Source organism: Rhinolophus sinicus, chromosome 11 (assembly GCF_057876585.1).
Source record: "Rhinolophus sinicus isolate RSI-liver-muscle chromosome 11, RSI-T2T, whole genome shotgun sequence".
Taxonomy (NCBI): Eukaryota; Metazoa; Chordata; class Mammalia; order Chiroptera; family Rhinolophidae; genus Rhinolophus; species Rhinolophus sinicus.
Genome location: NC_142511.1, coordinates 11794918 through 11815250, shown reverse-complemented (window position 1 = coordinate 11815250; position 20333 = coordinate 11794918). Strand labels below are relative to the sequence as shown.

At 40.4% G+C, this 20333-nt stretch overlaps 1 protein-coding gene across 3 annotated transcripts; it reads left to right on the top strand.

Moving 5' to 3' along the window:
* The first annotated feature begins 103 nt into the window (after window positions 1-103).
* On the top strand, window positions 104-19288 carry RNASEL (ribonuclease L). 3 transcript variants are annotated; one of them, XM_088801613.1, is made up of 8 exons: window positions 104-220; window positions 581-756; window positions 2303-3966; window positions 10703-10788; window positions 11947-12152; window positions 12803-12947; window positions 15321-15454; window positions 16120-19288. In XM_088801613.1, exons 3-8 carry the CDS (start codon window positions 2487-2489, stop codon window positions 16256-16258), a joined length of 2190 nt encoding a protein of 729 aa, XP_088657739.1. In that variant the 5' UTR covers window positions 104-220; window positions 581-756; window positions 2303-2486; the 3' UTR covers window positions 16259-19288. The 3 variants fall into 3 exon arrangements, with proteins under 3 accessions (XP_088657739.1, XP_019591536.3, XP_019591709.3); XM_019735977.3 differs by having other exon boundaries at window positions 581-778; XM_019736150.3 differs by lacking the exon at window positions 581-756 and having other exon boundaries at window positions 110-220.
* The last annotated feature ends 1045 nt before the right edge of the window (window positions 19289-20333 follow it).

The following is a 20333-nucleotide window of genomic DNA, read 5'->3' as shown; positions in this document are numbered from 1 at the left end:
TTTTCTCTGTGGGGCGTAAAAGTGCTGCCTGCACCGGCTACAGCAAGCTGAGTGTGGGCGTGTTTCTCCATGCCCTCCTTTGTGTTGCCTGTCACTCCTTTCTTGACTCCACCCTGCTGGCTCAGTGACGTCCCCAGAAGGAAATATTTCTCTGCTGACAACAGTATTTGAAGATTAGGCGCTGACAAAAATTAACGGAGGAGGCGGCGGAGGTTAGCAGGTACGATGGGAAGGAGGTGGGGTGCTGGAGAAGTTTGAGAAATCGTTTTCTTTGAAGGAAGGCTTCCTTGGGCTTTGGGGATCTGGAGGTGAAAGGGGCTGTGGCGTTTGGGGAATGGAAGGAGAGGCAGAACCACCCCAGGGTCCTTTAGCCCTGAGCCCTCCGGAGACCTTCATGGTTCTGCCACAAGCCATACTGTTTATTCAAGCCGTCCCTGTTTATCAGGGACCTCTGGTTACATGGGGAAACTGAAACTGAAACCAGGATGGTTCCTTGCAGTGCTTTTGCTGGGGTGTCTTTATTCTCTACTCTGATATTTCACTCAGGGTTTCTTCGATTTTCTTTCCTTCCTTTATTCAGACTGGCTCATCTCACAGCTGCTGTAACAGGAACTGTCTACACAAAACTTTGGTTCAAAGATTTCACTGCCGGGTGATTGTGTTTATGTAGCACAGTTGGTTAGACCTTTCAGAGGCTGGAGGCTTTGAGACAGAGTGGATTGCTGAAAAGCGGTTGCTTTGCGAATTTTGCAGCAGGTGAAGTTATATAAAGATTCAGGTAATGGTTTGGTGCTGTCTGATGCTTGAATTAGATCTAAATTGCTCAGATCTGATTGAGGGCAGTGGGACTACATTGCCACTCCCAGGTTCCCTGTTTGTGTAGTATGTCTATGCACATGGGTGGGGAGAATAGAATTCGTTACCATTTCTTTTTTTTTCATAAAGGGACATAATTAGCTCAACCATTCATTGACTGTCTAATATTTGCCACACCCCCTACTTTAATGTACTTTGTACAGGGGACCATGTTTATTGTTTTGTTCTCCATTTGAGGAAACAAAGTTGAGAGTCAACAAGCTAAGGTTAGACAATTAGGAAGTAATGGTCTGAAGTCACACAACCAGGGGCTCAAACTTCGATCTTGCTCAGGTTGAGTCAATGCCATTTCAGTACGCTAAATTCCGCTTTTTCACTACTTTAAACTACTTTGACTAGGAGCAGATCATGCACAAAGAAGATGTGCATGGAGCCAGTGAACACACTTGACAAAGACACATTTTTTTCTTATTCAATGTATTTAATAAGAAAAAGGTGTTTAATAACAAAAGCAAATTGACAAAGCTACATTTTTTCTTATTAAATGGGGTTTCTGGCTTTTTTTGTTTGTTTGTTTGTTTTTTTAAGAGGTTACTTCTCGTCAGACTGTATTTAAATCACATTGGAAGAAATTTATTAATATAGGTTGAGAATCCTAAAAACAATCATATCCTTTGACCAGTCATTCAAATCTTTGAAATCTACGTATCGTAAGAAATCATTTATGAGGTCTTGCATAAGAAAACAAGCTAAAATAAGGTAAATCTGCTGCAATGTTATTAGGAATTGTTTAAAAATTCTTATTTAAAAAGTCTTGTTTAATGAGAAACAGAAACTCATAGATACAGACAATAGTTTAGTGGTTACCAGAGGGTAAGGGGGGTGGAGGTGGGAGATGAAGGTAAGGGGGATCAAATATATGTTGATGGAAGGAGAACTGACTCTGGGTGGTGAACACACAATGGGATTTATAGATGATGTAATACAGAATTGTACACCTGAAATCTATGTAATTTTACTAACAATTGTCACCCCAATAAATTTAAAAAATAAATAATAAAAAAAGTCTTGTTTAAAAATTATTCCTAAAACTGTTCAGTAATAGGGAAATTAAACAACTGTATGATAGCATTTTACACAGCCATTAAAAATGTTTTAAAAGACTCAGTAATAACAGGAAATTATTTATAGTATGACATCACATGAAAGGAAGAAAGATACAAAGTTACTTAGACAGCATGATCCCAGCTATGTTTTTTTCAATCTATAGAAATATACTAAATATTAACAATGTCTGTTTCTGGGCAGTGATATTATAATCATTTTCTTATTTTTAATTTATATATATTCAGCAATATTCTGTAATAAAACAGTTCTGTAATAAATAAGTAGATGTATTTTCAAAAAGTTGCTAGGAAAATTAATTTCTCTAAATCAAATGTTTTCTCACTATTATAAAATTACAAAGTACCTTTTTTATCACCAGGTGGAATGTCAGAAGATTCCAAGAATATTGTCCTTCCTCATACTGCTAATATGTAGCGAAATAATCCCTATTTATCGTGACAGGAGTTTCTAGAGCTCCGTGTTTCTTTGATCAAGTCCCAAGGAGATAAATTTTCATTTTCTCAAAGAAAGGCAAAAAGGTGTAACCAGTGGTGTTTACCATCATGGAGACGAAGAACAATAACAACCCTCAGGAGAGACCCACATTCTCCAGCAATGGGAAGACTTCAGGGGCGGATAATTATTCGTTGATAAAAGCTGTTAAAAAAGAAGATATTGAGCTGGTCCAGGAATTGCTAGAAAGAGGGGCTGATGTCAATTTCCAGGACAAGGATGGGGGCTGGACACCTTTGCATAATGCAGTACAAAGCGGCAGGAAGGACATTGTAGACCTTCTGCTTCGTTTTGGAGCTGACCCTTGTCGGAGGAAGAAGAACGGGGCCACTCCCTTCATCATTGCTGGGCTTGTGGGCAATGTGGAGCTGCTCCAACTTTTCCTTTCCAAAGGCGCAGATGTCAATGAGTCTGATGAGAATGGCTTTACAGCTTTCATGGAAGCCGCTTCCTATGGTAAGGTTGATGCCTTAAGATTCCTACATGAGAAAGGAGCAAAGGTAAATTTGGGTCGAAAGACGAAGGAGGATCAAGAGAGGCTTAGGAAAGGAGGGGCCACAGCACTCATGGATGCTGCTCAAAACGGACATCTAGAAGTGGTGAAGGTCCTCCTTGATGAGATGGGGGCCGATGTCAAAGCCCGTGACAACATGGGCCGAAATGCTTTGATCCGTGCTTTTCGGAACTCTGATAACAGCAAGGTGGAGGTCATCACTCGCCTTCTGCTGGACTATGGGGCTGATGTCAACGTGAGGGGAGAAAAAGGGAAGACGCCCCTGATTCTGGCAGTGGAAAAGGAGCACATCGGTTTGGTGAAGATGCTTCTAGAACAAGAAGATATAGAGATTGATGACACAGACAAAGAGGGCAAAACAGCACTGCTGTTGGCTGTCGAACTCCGACAGAAAGATATTGCCCAGTTGCTGTGTGAAAAGGGAGCCAGCACAGATTGTGGAGATCTTGTCACGATAGCAAGGCGCAAACACAACATTCCCCTTGTAAAGCTTCTTCTCCGTCATGGAGCCAAAGAAGATTTTCACCCTCCCACTGAAGACTGGGAACCTCAGAGCTCCCATTGGCGAGAGGCCCTGAAACAGCTCCACAGGATGTACCGCCCGATGATTGGCAAACTCAAGATCTTTATTGTTAAAGATTATAAAATTGCTGACACGTCGGAAGGGGGCATCTACCTGGGATTCTATGATGACCAAGAGGTAGCCGTGAAGCGATTCTTGGAAGATAGCACACATGGACAAAAGGAAGTGTCCTGCCTCCAGAGCATCCGAGCAAAGAGTGACTTGGTGACATTCTATGGCACTGAGATCCACAGGGGCTGTCTGTATGTGTGCATATCCCTCTGTGAGCAGACACTGGAGAAGCACTTGGCCGAGCACAGAGGGAAGGTGGTGGGAAACGAGGAAGATAAGTTTGCCCGAAACATCCTCTCGTCTATATTTAAGGCTGTTGAAGAGCTACACCTGTTGTGTGGATACACTCACCAGGACCTGCAGCCACAGAACATCTTAATAGGTAAGTCCCCAGTCATCTCTTAGAAAGTATGGGGTCTTTATCGACAAAAGGAAAGCATTTTCATTGCAGATAGGAAAGGGCTAGAGTAAATGTGGGTTGTTCAGTTGAAGGACCAATGCAACAAATTCACAATTACTGTGCAGTCTCTTCGACTACCAGTTAGAACCCTTACCCCACTCGGAGGTCGTGGATGCTAACGGAATACCAGCTAACCTTGCATTGCCCTTGGCAAATACAAATATGAAGGCATGCCTAGAATGGAGCCAGCTACAGAAATGTGCATTTCTAGAGTAGTCTTCAAGTCAGAGAACCCTGAGGGTGTGTTCCTTCAGACAAGGGGGCAATTACTGCGAAACTTAACGCTACAACTGAAGTAAAATTGGGGACGCCAGGACAAGATGTAACAGAGTGAAACAGATCCCAAGAAGGCAGAACAAGTCGGTGTCTATTGGTCTGAACCAAAACCACAATAAATGAAAGCAACACTAAAGGAAACAAGCACAGCTGAGCATTGTCCCAGGAGGCAGTGTGGTAGAGTACAGAGTGCCTTGGTTTTAGGTACTTTTTGGGAAGTTTGCAGCCTAGTTCTGCTACGTTGTAGCTTTATAACCTCAAACAAGTCACTTAAGTCTATGAACCTTGGTTTTTTCATTTGAGCCTGATAATACTTTCTTCATGTGGTTATGAGGTCTAAGTGCAGTGTGTCAAACAGACAAGTCAGTATATTACAAGTGAGAACAGAGGTCTAGGGGGGTAACCAGAAGCAGACACCTACCCTACAGATATGCACTGAGATTTAAGCTCGGTGTAAGGGAACAGGACAAAATGAGCATACAGGTATCTCGGAGAGGCAGAGAACAGTATTTAAGGTCCTAGAGGAGAGAAGTAGGTTTACATAGAAATACAGCTGGGATCTGAGTGTGTTCGGTTTTTACAGCTGCTGATCACAAACTTAGTGGATTAAAACAACAGAAGTGTATTCTCCCACTGTTCTGGAGACCGGAAGTATGAAATCAGTTCCACTGGCCCCAAATCAGGTGTCAGCCGGGCCAAATTCCCTCTGACAGCTATAGGGGAGACTCTGTTCCTTTCCTCTCCCAGCTTCGGGTGGTTACTAGCATTCCTTGGCTTGTGGAGGCATCACTCTAATCTCTGCTTCTGTGGTCATATTGCCTTTTCTGTCGTCAAATCTCCCTCTGCTTCCCTTGTACAAGGATACATGTGACTGCAGTTAGGATTCATCCTGATAACCTGGCATAATCTCTCCCACCTCAAGATTCTTAACTGAATCACATCTGCAAAGTCCCCTTTTGTGCTGTATAAAGAAACAGTCACAGATTCCAGGATGGGGACATGGGTATTTATTTAGTCTGCCATGCTGAGTAACCACAACCCAACTTTAAAGTAAGTATAATTAGTAAAAACAGAGAACAAATGTTGTTTCATCCAAGAAGCAAGGAGAAGCATTGTGAAAAGAACCAAATAAAGAATTTAGAAGTAAAAAACATAACTTTAAATATTAAGAACTCAAGACTGGATTGAACATTAAATTAATAAACTAGAAGGTTTACCTGAGAAATTCTCCTAGGAGATAACAAAAGCATAAAGGGATGGAAAGCATTAAAAAAAAAGAAAAAAAGATTAGAGTCATGAATTAGATCCAGAAGTTCTAAAAGGCATTCAGGAGGTGGGAAGACAGGGAATGAGGCTGAAGCAATATTTGAAAAAAGTAGCTTAGAAAACTGGTGCAGCCGCTATGGAAGGCAGTGTGGAGGTTCCTCAAAAAATTAAAAATAGAATTACCATATGACGCAGCAATCCCTCTCCTGGGTATCTACCCCAAAAATCTGAAAACATTTATCCATAAAGACATGTGTGCTCCAATGTTCATTGCAGCTTTATTTATGGTGGCCAAGACATGGAAACAACCAAAATATCCTTCGATAGATGAATGGATACAGAAGTTGTGGTATATATATTCAATGGAATACTATTTGGCGGTAAAAAAAGATGAAATAGGACCATTTGTGACAACATGGATGGATCTTGAGAGTATAATGCTAAGCGAAATAAGTCAGACAGAAAAAGCAGAGAACCATATTATTTCACTGATATGTGGTATATAAGCCAAAAACAAAAGAACAAGACAAACAAATGAGAAACAAAAACTCATAGACACAGACAATAGTTTAGTGGTTACCAGAGGGTAAGGGGGGAGAGGGGTGGGAGATGAGGGTAAGGGGGATCAAATATATGTTGATGGAAGGAGAACTGACTCTGGGTGGTGAATACACAATGGGATTTATAGGTGATGTAATACAGAATTGTACACCTGAAATCTATGTAACTTTACTAACAATTGTCACCCCAATAAACTTTAAATAAAAAAAGTAGCTGAGAATGTACCAGGATTAAAGAGAGATATAGGTCTCACATAAAAAAAAAAAAAAAAAAAAAAAAAAAACTCAGTAAAAGCTGAGGATAAATAAGGGAAAAAAGAACAAGCCACTGAGTCACATCTTAAAGGAATTTCAAAACATCAAGGGAAAAAAGAGAAAAACTCAAAAGCTATCAAGAAAAAAACAAATTACCAACATAGAAACCAGATTTGTATTGGCATAAGAATTTTCTCATTAGCAACCTGGATGCAAAAAGATAGAGCTGAAGAGAAAGAACCTATTTAACAGCTGCAATGGAATGAGTATTTCTGCTCCCCCCAAATTTATATGTTGAAACTCTAATCCCAGTGTGATGGGCCTTTGGGAAGCAATTATGTCAAGAGGGTGGAGCCCTCATGAATGGAATTGGTGCCGTTTTTTTCACAAAGAAATTTTTTTTTTTTCAGATTTATTGAGATAAAATTGACATAACATTGTGTAAGTTTAAGGTGTACAATGTGATTATTTTATATTCATATATATTGTGAAATTATTACACAATATGGGTAGTTAACATGTCCATCACCTCACAGTTACCATTTTGTGTGTGTGTGTTGAGAACATTTAAGTTCTAGTCTCTTAGCAACTTTCAAATATACAATAGAATATTGTTACTCATAGTCACCAAGCCATACATTAGATCCCAGAACTTACTCACTTATAAGGAAATTTGTACCCTTTGACCACCTTTAGCCATTTCCTCCACTCCCACCAATCTACTCTTTGTTTCTATGAGTTCAGTTTTTTTAGATTCATCTTTGTCTTACTATATTTAGCATAATGACTTCAGGGTTCATCCACATTATCATAAATGGCAGGATTTCCTTCTCTTTTATGGCTGAATAATATTCCATTATATATACAAAGGATGCCAAAAAAATGTACACACATTTTAAGAAAGAAAAAAACTGTATTAAAATTGTAATAATATATACCGATAACAAAAGATAAATACAAGTCATGTTTAACTTCTGCAATGACAAGAGGTGCTCAAAGTGGTTACCATCAGTGTAATTTTAATACAGGTTTTTTCTTTCTTAAAATGTGTTTGCATTTTGTGGCACCCTCTGAATATATATACACATATATATATGTATATGTATATATACACACACACACACATATATATACATATATATATATATACATATATATATATGTATATATACACACACACACATATATTTGCATTTTCTTTATCCATTCAGCTGTTGACAGACACTTAGCTTGTTTCCATATCTTGACTATTGTAAATAATGCTGCAATGAATTTGGGCGTGAAAATATCTCTTCAAGATACTGATTTCATTTCCTTCAGATACATACCTAAAAGTGGGATTGCTGTAGTTCTATTTTTAATTTTTTGAGATTCCATACTGTTTTCTATAGTGACTGCACAAATTTACACTCCCACCAACGTGCACAAGGGTTCCCTTTTCTCCACATCCTCACCAGCACTTGTTATCGCTTGTCTTGTTGATAATGGCCATTCTAACAGGTGTGAGGTGATATCACATTGTGGTTTTGATTTGCATTTCCCTGATGATTAATAGTGCTGAGCACCTTTTCATGTACCTGTGGGCCATTTTTATGTCTTCTTCTGAAAAATGTGTATTCAGGTCCTTTGCCCATTTTTTAATCAGAGTATTTTTTGTTTGTTATTGAGTTGTATGAATTTTTTTTATTTCTATATTAACCCCATATCAGATACATGACTTGCAAATATTTTCTCCCTTTTAGTAGGCTGCCTTTTCATTTTATTGATCATTTCTTTGGCCATCCAGAAGCTGTTTAGTTTAATGTAGTCCCATTTGTTTATTTTTGCTTTCGTTGCTTGTGCTTTTGGTATCATATCCAAAACAAAAATCATGGCTCAGAACAATGTCAGTGAGATTTTATTGTGTTCTTCTGAGAGTTTTGTGGTTTTAGGTCTTATATTTAAGTTTCTAACCTACTTTGAATTAATTTTTGTGAGGGGTGTAACATACGGGCCTAGTGTCATTCTTTTGCATGCGACGATCCAGTTTTCCCAACATTAGTTTTTAAAGAGACTCTCTTTTCCCCATTGAGTATTCTGGGCTCTCTTGTCGAATACCAGTTGACCCGTATATGTGTAGGTTTATTTCCGGGCTCTCAATTTCTGTTCCATTGGCTTATGAATCTGGTTTCATGCCAGTATCATACTGCCTTGATTACTATAGCTTTGTAATATAGTTTGAAATCAGGAAGTGTGATGCCTCAGCTGTATTCTTGTTTCTCAGATTGCTTTGGCAGGATTAGTGCCCTTATCTGACGATGTCATAGAGTTAGCTAGCTGTCTTTCCACCATGTAGGACATAGCAAGATGATGGTTATCTGTAAACCAGGAAGAGGAACCTCGCCAAGAACCCAACCCTGCTGACACCCTGATCTTGGACTTCTCACACCCAGAACTGTGAATAATAGATTTCTGTTCTTTGAGCCATCCACTCTATGGTAATTTGTCATAGCAGCCAGAGCCGACTGAGACAGCAGCCAAATTGTTATTGTTCACATGTGACTCAAAATACATGTGGTGAGCATTCAAGGATTCAGGAAAACTTTCTAACCACAGACCCTTCGTGAAAGAACTGCTAAAGGACATGCGTCAGGGAGGAGAGAAAGAGTCTGGGAGGAAACAATGACTTCTAAGGAGCAAGAATGAACAGAAAAATCATTCATTTTTAAAGTAACGGAAACATGGATTGTTTTCTTTAAAATAAACATTAAAAAATATTAGTCTTAGGTGATATCACTGAGGTGAGGACGAATTGCAGAGTGAAAGACAAGAGGACTGAGGTTCTCGATTCACTGGCAGCGGGGGAGTGGGCAGATTTCGTCCGAACTCTGCCCATCCACTGTTTGTGAACAGTCCGTGATTATATAAGTACAGAAACTAAGTGTAAGTATTTACAGTTTTTCATTGCACTGTAACAGTGTCTGTTGAATCTAAAAATAAAAAAATTGGGGCCTGTGGGGGCGGGAATCAAGTGTTGGAAGAGATGTGAAGAGTTCCATTAGCGTCACCTTTAAGTAGCAGAAAACTCCACTCAAAGTGGCTTAAACAAGCGAAGGGAATTTATCAGTTCCAATGACTGATACAGTCTATGGTTTATGATCTGCACCCCATCTCCCCCTTCAACCTCATTACCGGCCACTTTCTGACTTCATCCCTCTTCTTTGGGCACTTGGGCCTTCTTTTTGTCACAGTGGAATTCTGCAGTTTCCTTTCTGTCTCGAATTCCTAGAGAGACTCCATTCTCTCTTCTCAACTCTGTTCACCTACTCAAACTATACTCATCTTTTCTGCCTAAGTGTCTCTTATTTAAGGAGGACTTCTCCTCACCACCCAAATAGCCCTGTAGTTCTTCTTGTAATATATTTTTAGAGCACTCTGTGCTTCTGGCTAGCAGTTTCAAAACTACAATTAATTCTTTGTTTCCCTGTGTAATTATTTGTTCAGTATCGGTCTCCTCACCCGGAGACTTTGAATTCCCTAGGGCTGGGACGGTGTGCCCTTTCTTCACTGTCCTTTTCTCCTCACTCAGCGCTTGGTGCATCATTTAATGGGTTCATTTTCTGTTCAACTCCGGGTTTCCACACAACATTGAAGCTCGGAGTGAAAGGAGTTCGAGAAGCACACAATTGCTCTGGCTGTCATCCTACCTGGGGCTACCGAGCCTTCCTTCTCAGACTCCTCCAAGCCAGAAGCATCACTGACTTGCCTTCCTGTCATCTTGTTCCTGACCATTCTCAGCCACGCATCCCTCTTTCTGAGGACTCAGTGGCCTCCTTCAAGGAAAAAAGATTCTGAAGGAGTCAAGGAAGCAGTGACTCATCACAAGCACATGGTAGATCCACAATAACTGATTACCATGTCGTCGTGGGCTGTGGCTAGTGGGCAGGTTTGGTTTGGAGCCTTGTTGGTTCGTCATAGGATGTACCCTTAACTCTGCCAACAGCTCTGTTACAAGTCTGTGCTCTTTGCCTCCAGGAATTGCATGAATGGGATGCTAGTTAAATTTATCCTCAGCCTTCCCACCCCCCCAACCCGGGCTGGAAGAAGTAAAATGTAATACCTGCTGTTGGCAGATGCCTAATAGGTCACATGACACAGCACACAGGCCGGTGTTTTGAGGAGTAAAGAACAATGCAGATATAAGCTCTATTATTGCCTTCTTTAGAGACGATGGGTTGCACATTGTGTTACATTATTTAAACGAGTTACTCCCAACATGGAGAATGAGGATTTTCAACACACCTCTACAAACTATTCCTTAGATTTCAAGAACACTGTTCGCCTGGCAGATTTTGATAAAAGCATCAAGTGGGCTGGAGAGCCAGAGGAAATCAAGAGCGATCTGAAGGTAATTTCGATAGTCGGTTTATTTTTCCATCTTTCTGCTTCCTTTTTCGTTCATTACCTTATTTCCTGTGGCCAATTAGGGGACATTCCCAGAGGTCACTGCCTTCGCTCCCCAGCAGACAATGGTATTTCCCTGGGTTGGTGTGGAGCTGGTTGCTGCTGTGATCTCTTTCTGTGTCTCTTTGGATCTCTCTCTTTCCCCACTAGCTTTACATGGAAATAAATTGAGCAATCCACACCTTTTCTCAAATTACCTCCAGGAGGTTTCTCCAAAACAGCTCCAAAATTCCTGCAGGAGGAATTCGCTACCTAAGAACAAAGTAAATGGGATTTCTTTTCTCATGTCACTCAAATTCCAAAAATGGCCAGATCCTAAGGCTCTCTGAAACACCTGGGAGGGATGGGGTCCATCCACAGCTCGAAAGAGGCTATGCTTGGCCAAACTGGTGAAGATCCTGAAATAACTGGTTCTCCCGAGAAGAGACAGCACCTGGCCTCTGCAGACCAAAGCTCCCCACTGATTCCAAGCCTGTCAGGGCAGCTGTCTCCTGGAGAGTTAATCTTCAATCCAATGGGCAAAAGCTCTCCATCCCTGGGTCTGGCCTTTGTGGTTCAGCGGCTCCAGATTTCAGCTCCTCCCCTGACTGGTGTCTTGCTTGATGCAGGCATTCCTATGCTGGCCTCTTTCTTGGCCTTTCCTTCCTGCCATTGCCCAACTCCTGGGGCCATCACTATGTCCCACTGGACCCGGATGGGCTCCTTTACCTCCTGCCTCACATAGGCCCGACCCAAAGTCCCAGTTCCCAGGTAGGCTCCTGGCTCCACTTGCTTAAAACATTCTTCTTTTCTCGTATTTATCTAATTTCTGCCCCTACTTTAAGGTCCAGCTCGAATCCTTCTACCTCTAAGCAGTCTGTTCTGACAACTCTAGGCCAGGGTTATCTTTTGCTCCTTACAAACCTAAACTGTGGGGACCATACACTGCCTTGAAGAGTTCTCTATGTACAGACCTGTGTCTTCTCTCCTTAACCAGCCTGTGGACAACTTGAGATTCCGCCCATTTTCCATTTGCCCCTAGCCTGCACCACACGCTCCAAGGTTACCCAAATAGAGTGATAATTCACAAGCATCTTCAGCTTGACTGATGGCTCTTGTACAGGCCCTTGGACTGCTGGTCCTATATGTGATAAAGAGAGGAGAAATCCCTTTCGAGACGCTGAAGACTCAAAGTAATGACGAGGTGATTCGACATTCTCCAAATGAGGAAATTGCGAACCTCATTCATCACCTTTTCTGCCCTGGGGAAAATGTGAAGGACCATCTGACTGGCCTGCTGAGCCATCCTTTCTTTTGGAGTTGGGAGTGGTAAGTAACACTTGACTGTGTATCACAGGCTTCCAGAATGGAGAGAGTGAGTGTTTTAGTCAGTATCTCTAGAGAAACAGAACAATAGGGAAATTTATACCAATATATGTATATATGTACACACACACACACACACACACACACACACACATATGAGGGCAATCTGCTTTACGACTCCACTGATTCAAATGCCAATCTCACCTGGAAACACTCTTATAAACACCCAGAATAATGCTTAACCTGGGCACCCTGTGGTCAGTCAATTAACAAATAAAATTAGCCATCACAGTTAAGTGGTGTGGGCAGAGCAGGAGTCAGACTGCGAATCAGCTTTCTGCTCAGCTGGGCTGCTCAGCTGGGCATTTCCTGGCTGTGTGTCCTTGGAGGGGTGACTTAACCTCTCTGGGTTATGGTTCTCTCCTCCAAAGAATAGGAGAGGGGGGGGGGGAGAGAGAGAGAGAGAGAGAGAGAGAGAGAGAGAGAGAGAGAGAGAGAGAGAGAGAGAGAGGCTGTCTCTCCCATCATGCAGATTTTTTAAAGACATGGTTTTACTACTTTTGTTAAAACCCAAAATTTAACATTTTGGAAAGAATCTCTTTCTAGAAAGAGTGGGAAGGATGGAAAGACCTTGATAACTCTTTCATCCTCAGTCGCTATAGGACCCTTAGGAATGTGGGGAATGAATCTGACATCAAAACACGAAAACAGAATAGCAAGATCCTCCAACTCCTGGATCCTCAAATCCCCCCTGGACCATCAGAACGTCCCAGAAAGTTTAACCAGTGGACTACTAAGGTACGAACACTTCCTTTGGTTGGGGAGTTATTCCAGGAATAAGAAGCTGTGTAATGTTTTATGATAGTTTTTCTAAGTAACTTTTTTTTATACTATTGGCCTGACCCAGCCGAGAAGTGAAAGAGGGGATTTCCCCTCTCTTCCTCCTCTTCCTCACCCCCCTCTGCCATTTTGGGTCTCTGCTCTCCCTTTTGGAGTCCACGCTCTCCTGACAGAGTCTCATCTAGACTCCTCTTTAGGATGGCCTTGTCCCAGCCTGTGACCCTTTCCCTTTTCTGTGGCTCTTTTCCTCAAGACACCTTCTCTGAGAAGGGCCTGGCTAATAATCCCATTACCACTGTGACACGAGCAAACAGAGGTGCTCCACCGTGAGGCATTTCAGTCCAGGGCCTCCACTGCCTCTGAACTTCCCACTTTTGATGAGCCACATAACATACCTACATTCTGTCTGAGACAACAGACTATGAAGAGGAGATGATCTTTCCAACTCTTCCTGTTCAAGAAAAGGTCCACCTAACTTGAACTACATTTTATGGAACATAAAAGATTAGTCACCATCTTGATCTAGTCAGTAGTATCAGAGCTTACATTATTATTAATTAGCAGACACCTGTCAAGTACCAGGGATATGCTAGGCCCATGTGAAACCATGGATATATAAAGCAGAGAACAGCATGGTCCATGCGGTGTCTGGAGAACCATGGAAAAGATGGCTGTGTGATCCATGCTGCGTACCCAGAGACAGGTGCAAAGCACTATGGGAGAATCCACGATTCTCAGGTCTTTCACTGAGACTAACAGCTTCCCTCTCTTAGGCCTGACATAAGACTCTGCTTCTCTCACACCTCTTTGTTTCTGGGTCTCATTTTGCTTTCCTTCCCTCCCTTGCCTCTAGATTATACATCATACTGATAATTGCTGGCTTCCATCTTTCTTACTTGAGGGCAAAGACCATCCATTGTCTTGTCTGTTATTCTATTCCTGGCACGGAGCAAGTATGCCATGACTCTTTGCCAAATGAGTGTCGATAAAGCTTCAGCTAAAACTTGTAGAAACAGAGAAATCTGAAACCAGAGCAGATGATAGTAATAGCTAATAATTATGTAGTGCTGACTGTATGGTAGCTATACTTCTCAGGACTTTATGTGAGTTACGACAGGCCAATCTTCATAACAACTTCTGAGACAGTTAGCTCCATTTTGCAGCTTGGCAAACTGAGACACAGGCAAACAATTTTTCCAAAGGCACAGAGCCAGTAAAGGGTGTAGAAGGATTTGAAGTTGAGCAGTCTGGTTATAGAGGTCATACACTAAAGCCACTCACTACACAAAGCTGTGACGCAGTCAAGTCCACTAACTCATTTAAATGCTGAGGAAACTGAGGTTCAGAGGTGGGACCCCAAATACCCAGGACCAGAAAGCCAGAGATTGGCAGAGCTGGAAAGAGAATCCCGTTCTTTGGTTTCCTAATTCATTGGTTCTTTCCCTTACATCATTGACCTATATTGAATTTAGGTTGACGTCAAGTCTTATCTTTTGATTCCCATTTTAGACTTTGTCTTTCTGTTGATTTTAGTGACTTGCCCATTTTCATTGTCGTACAATCAGTTTTGGGCGGCTGAGGTCCAGAGCCAAGTTTTCCTGTGCATACGCCTGCCTTCTTTCCATGGGCTGCCCCATGCTGCCACACGTACATTGCTCAGCATTTCCCACATGTGCCCCACACATAGTACGTGTGGGCAGTCTCAGGGCTCTTCACTAGTCTTGGTCCAATCACTCTTCCTAAGGGAGCCTCTGGCTTTATGGCTGTTGCAGCTTGTGCTCTTACCCCAAACTCTTTCTGAATATGAGAGCCACCTACAAAGGGGAAGGCATTAATATGACAGAAGTTGCCCAAGGACACCTAGAGGCAAGGAGGAACATGGAACTTTGGAAATATAATTAAAAAGAAAACAAACAAAAGACAACTACACTCACTTTGGCAATGGCCGCCAGGCCTGCTTTCCGTCAGGAGAAAATGTTATCGAATATGAATTTGGAAGGGTGGCCACAAGGATACAAATATTGTCAAGTATACTGAGCAAATTTCCTAGTATCGTAGTCAAAGATGTTCTAAAACGTGTTTTTATATATTGAATTTCTCGTGAAAACAATTCACTTGGAATAGAGATACACGAATTTAAAGTCACTCGTAATTCCACATCCAAACACAACTACAGTTAGCATTTTGGTGTGTAGTGTTTACTCCCATTATTTTCTTTTAATGAGTGGTAATTTTTGATAGATATTCAAATTTGTATTTTGCCTTTTTTGTATTACACCAGGATTTATTTTGTGTTGCTGCCATGTTTTTGTGTAATGTTTTGTTGTTTAGATTATCCCCTATGTTATGAAGAAAATGAATGCATTTTATGAAAAAAATGGCAACTTCTACACAGACACCGTGGGTGATCTGCTAAAGTTCATCCGGAATTTAGGGGAACACATTGACGAAAAAAAGAACAAAAAGTAAGTATTGTTTTCATTCCTGTAAGTCATATACGAAATGAGGATGACTTTAAAATCCAATTATAAATTTATATCTGCTATTTGATGGGAAGAACAAAATTTATTTTGATGAAAGAAAGGTAATTCCTCCCCTCTGTTTGGAAAAGGGCCATTACAAGGGTCTAACAGTGAACGATGGATGTGCCCAGCTCTCATCTTCCTTTTTAGCTTCTTCTGAGTCTCACTGAACAGAAGGGTAGTGATTCCCTTGTGTGAAGAAACACCTGGGGACCAGGCAGCTGGATAAAGTGAATGTAACATTATAAAAGTCTAAAAAGTAGCCCCATGTTAATTAAATCAGCGTTTGCTGCCAAAAACATTAGCTGCAAACTCATAAAAAAATTTTTCAGGTTCCAGGGCTGTTTCAGATTTTGGAAATGTAGAGAAGGGATTGTGGAATCATATTATGCCCATTTTATGGATGATAAAACTGAGGTTCACAAAACCACATTACCAAAGTTCACAGAATTAAAGTGTCAGGAGATAACTCTTGCTCTGTCAGATTCCCAAGTCCTCATTCATTCTGCTTTAGAAATCCAGGGACCAAGGCGATCTTGGGGGGCCATATGCTATAAAGAGGGAGGAACTTGGGGCAAGCGTGCCAACATATTTACATTTCATTTCAGGATGAAGTCGAAAATTGGAGACCCTTCCCAGTATTTGCAGAAGACATTCCCCGATCTGGTCTTCTATGTCTATATGAGACTACAGAACACAGAATACACAAAGTATTTCCCCAAAACTCACAAAGAAGCCATGGCATGATGGGGCCAGCACTGGGAAGGCTGGCCAGCTTGGAGTGCTGACCGAGCCTTCTGAGTTCAGGGAGGTCCTTATTAGCTGTATAATCCTGAGCAAATCACAGCTCTCTGGGCCTCTTAACTAACCTGGTTGCTTGGGAGGGATGAGTTAGGTCGCTGGTTGTCAGTTTCTGGCATTATGCCCAGTATTCCCCATGTTTATAACAACAAAAACGTATATGCTCAAATTACCCTGGCCCTTTTTATGGGTAAAAAAAAGCTTAAGAGGCAGGAGCTGAGAAAGCATCCTGCTAAGATTCCTTTTGTAAGTTGCCCCAAAGGGGTGAGAGCCTAGACCTTTAATGCTGTATGTTTTACATCAATTATCTCATGTAATTCTCCCAGTGATCTTGCAAGATGGGTTAATATCCCTCCTTATGAACCAATGACCTTGAGACTCAGAGAGTTTGAACTACTTGCCCCAGATCACACAACTTGTACAGAGCACTGTATAAATACATGTGGTGTTATTGTTACCTCTCACTTGGGCACATTAGACCTTAATTACTCTAAAAGGAATTTGTCAAAGGGGTTCCAAGTGGCTCATTCATTCATTCATTCATTGAGTATTTACTGAGCACTAGTATAAGTCTAAGCACTAATGGTACAAACTCCCTTCCTTCTAGAACCACCTGCGCTGATTTTCTATGAACTTAAGGCAGTAGTTCTCAACGAGGGATAATATATATTTGATTTGCATCATTACTGCCTAGGAAAATGTCTGCCGTACGGCAATGTTCAGTAAATATTCATTGAAAAATGAACTTTCTTCACATATGAGTAATAACACTACCGTACATTTTTATGGTGCTTTGTAATTTATAATTATACCTGCATATTTTATCTCTTAGTTTTCAAAACAATCCTTTAAGGTCAGTGCTGTTATCCTCATTTTTCAGATGAGGAGACTAAGGTTAGAGACATGTTGACTTACTCTGATATATAGCTAGGAAGCACCACTGTCTTGATTTGAACAGATTTTCTGGCATTAAGTCTGATGTTCTTTCCACTTCTCCTCATTGTGATGGTAAAAAAGGAGCTTTGTAATGGGAACAGCTGGGAAAAACCAATATCTTAGGTACTTCCTGAAGAGGAGGCAGTTTCAAATGGGTGTCACTGAATGCAATCAAAAAGTACTAAAGAAACAAACTTAAGGCTTTTATTTAAGGTTTTAGGAGTGGCAAGCTTACGTGAGCTTTTAAAATTAAGCCTTGGTTTTCTGATTTGTAATGAGTGCCTAGCGATGTCAACCATTTATATCAACTGGAATCAGCTGGCTAAGAATTATTTTTGCACAGTGCTTTTCAGGCCACAGAACACTCGCATTCTCTCATTGCACCATCCTTGTCAACATAATGCCAAGCTGGCTCCCTCCTTTCTTATCTTGATCTTGTTTATTAACTTTAAATAACCAACACCATTTAGAATTACAAAGGTGTTTATTTGAACGTTTGAATTAACAGATGAAAGAGGTTGCAATTCCACAAGGGTGTGTGGCATCACCACCCAGCCTACTTAAAAGACAACAGCTGTACTCCAGGGATCTGAAGTCACTAGCATATGAGATATACTTTTTTCTCAGTAGTGCACTTCTGCCCACTTCTGCTCTAGACTGGAAGTCACCTTCCCAACACCTGCTCCAAGCACGTTCTCACCCACATTGTACCTAATTTAGCATCAGGAGGTCCTGGTGGGCAGGCCAGTGGCCTTGAAAGCAGCTTCTTTCTCCACCCCTACAGTCACAGATTAGTCTTCTTGGATGACTGGCATTCCCCTGATGCCCTTTAGAGCAAAACAGAAGACTGGTGAGTAGATAATCTATGAAGATTCCCTCCCTCAAAACATTGGCAGTGTATACTGGTGTGTCTTTTATGCTGGCGTTCGTGGTAGCAAAGAGCACCCAGAGGGCAGAGTTTATTTGTCACTGTGCTCGAACTGTGTCCTCAATTTGCTTCTCCACTCTGGTGACACAAGTTAAGGAACTTACATTAGGTAAGGGACTAAATTGTGGTCCCCACCATGAAGTTCTACTAGCCCCAAAGTAAGAATAGCACTTATTCTGCCCCTACCCCTGAATCAGGAGTGTAGTGCCCATTTAAGAGACACAATACAGATTCAGACATGTTCAGTGATTTGTCCAATGCCACCCATATGCTAGTGACTTCAGTTGCCTGGAGTACACCCATATGCCTGGAGTACAGTTGCCTTCTTTAAGTAGGCTGGGTAGTGATGCCACACACCCTCGTGGAATTGCGATCTCTTTTATATATGAATTCAAACCTTCTAATAAATACCTTTGTAATTCTAAACAGTGTTGGTTATTTAAAGTTAGTGGCAAGGCTAGGGTTTTTCCACATTTCAGGTAGGATTCTTGTATATTATTGGATGAGAAGTAATCAAAAGTAAAACAAGACTTGTGAGGTGTTAGGTTTTTTGTTTGTGTCTATTTTGTTTGTTTGTTTGTTTGTGTTTTAGTTAATGGAAGGGTCAAAAATAACCAGAATCAAAATAAACTTGAACTTTGAGACATAAACTCATTTTTAAATGAGTAATAAAATTTAAGATTAATGTTGTTTTGTGAGAAATCTAAATTTGTGTTATAATTCATATTATTGGATAAATAATAACATGGGAGTATCAGAAATAAAAAACCCCATACTCCCATTATGATAATAAACTTTAAAATGTCTGTATTCCATATTAGATTTTGTGTATATGCATAGGAGAGTTTCACATAATTGATACCCTAGTGTATTACTCTATTCAAATGCTTTTTTAACTTATTATAAACATAACATCATGTTGATTTATGGTAATTATTTTGAATGACTGTATAATGTTCTATGAAGTTAAGATACCAAAGATTGTTTAAACATTTCTATTTGGCTTATGTTTAGTTTGCCTCTTCTTAGTAATATGAATAACACTCCAAGGAACTACTTTAAGCATATAACTTCATCCTTTTAAAAATAAAAAACAGAGTTGGTGCTTGAAATGTGTAAGGTGGGTATGTGTGTGTATATTTAATTTTAGTTCATTGCAGGAAATTTTAGAGAAGAAGAAGAAAATAAATGCCTCCTTTTAATCTCAACACTTAGAATAATTACCATTAAACTTCTGGTGTTTTAAAGATGCACATTCGTTACATAATTATCTTAACAATCATTGGGACTTCTATATACATATACTATTAATCATAGTAAATAGAAAATTAGAAAAAGAACAAAGTAAATTCAAAGTAAGCAGAAAAAAAGAAATAAGAAGAACCAGAGTAGAAATCAATGAAATTGAAAACAGAAAGTCAGTAGAGAAAATCAATGAAACAACAAGCTGGTTCTTTGAAAAGATCAGTAATGTCAATAAACCTCTAGCCAGGCTAAGAAAAACAGAGAAAGAACACAAATTACTAATATAAACGACAGAAGGGACATCACTATAGATCCCATGGACATAAATAGGATAATAAAGGAATACTATGAACAACTCTATGCCACAAATTTGATAACCTGGATAAAGTGGACCAATTACATGAAAGACACAATTTGCCAATATTCGCAAATGAGAGAATAGACAATATAAATAGGTCTATATCTGCTAAAGAGATTGAATCAATAATTAATAACCTTTCAAAACAGAAATCATAGGCCCAGATGGATTCCCTGTTGAATTCTACCAATCATTTAAGGAATGTGGTTTTCTTTTCTTGTTATATCTTTGCCTGGCTTTGGTATTAGGGTAATGCTGGCCTCATAGAATGAGTTAAGAAACATTCCCTCTGATTTTATCCTCTGAAAGAGATCGTAGAGAACTGGTATACTCTCTTCCTTAAATGTTTGGTAGAATTCAACAGTGAACTCTGGGCCTGGATGATTTCTGGAAGGTTATTAATTATTGGGAAAACCAGAAAGAGAGGAAAGGAAGAAAAGAATTATTTGACACAATAATGACTGGGAATTTCCCCCAAATTAATGCTAGACACCAAACCATAGATCCAGGAAGCTTAGAAAACACCAAAAAGAATAACTGCCATATCTATTCAA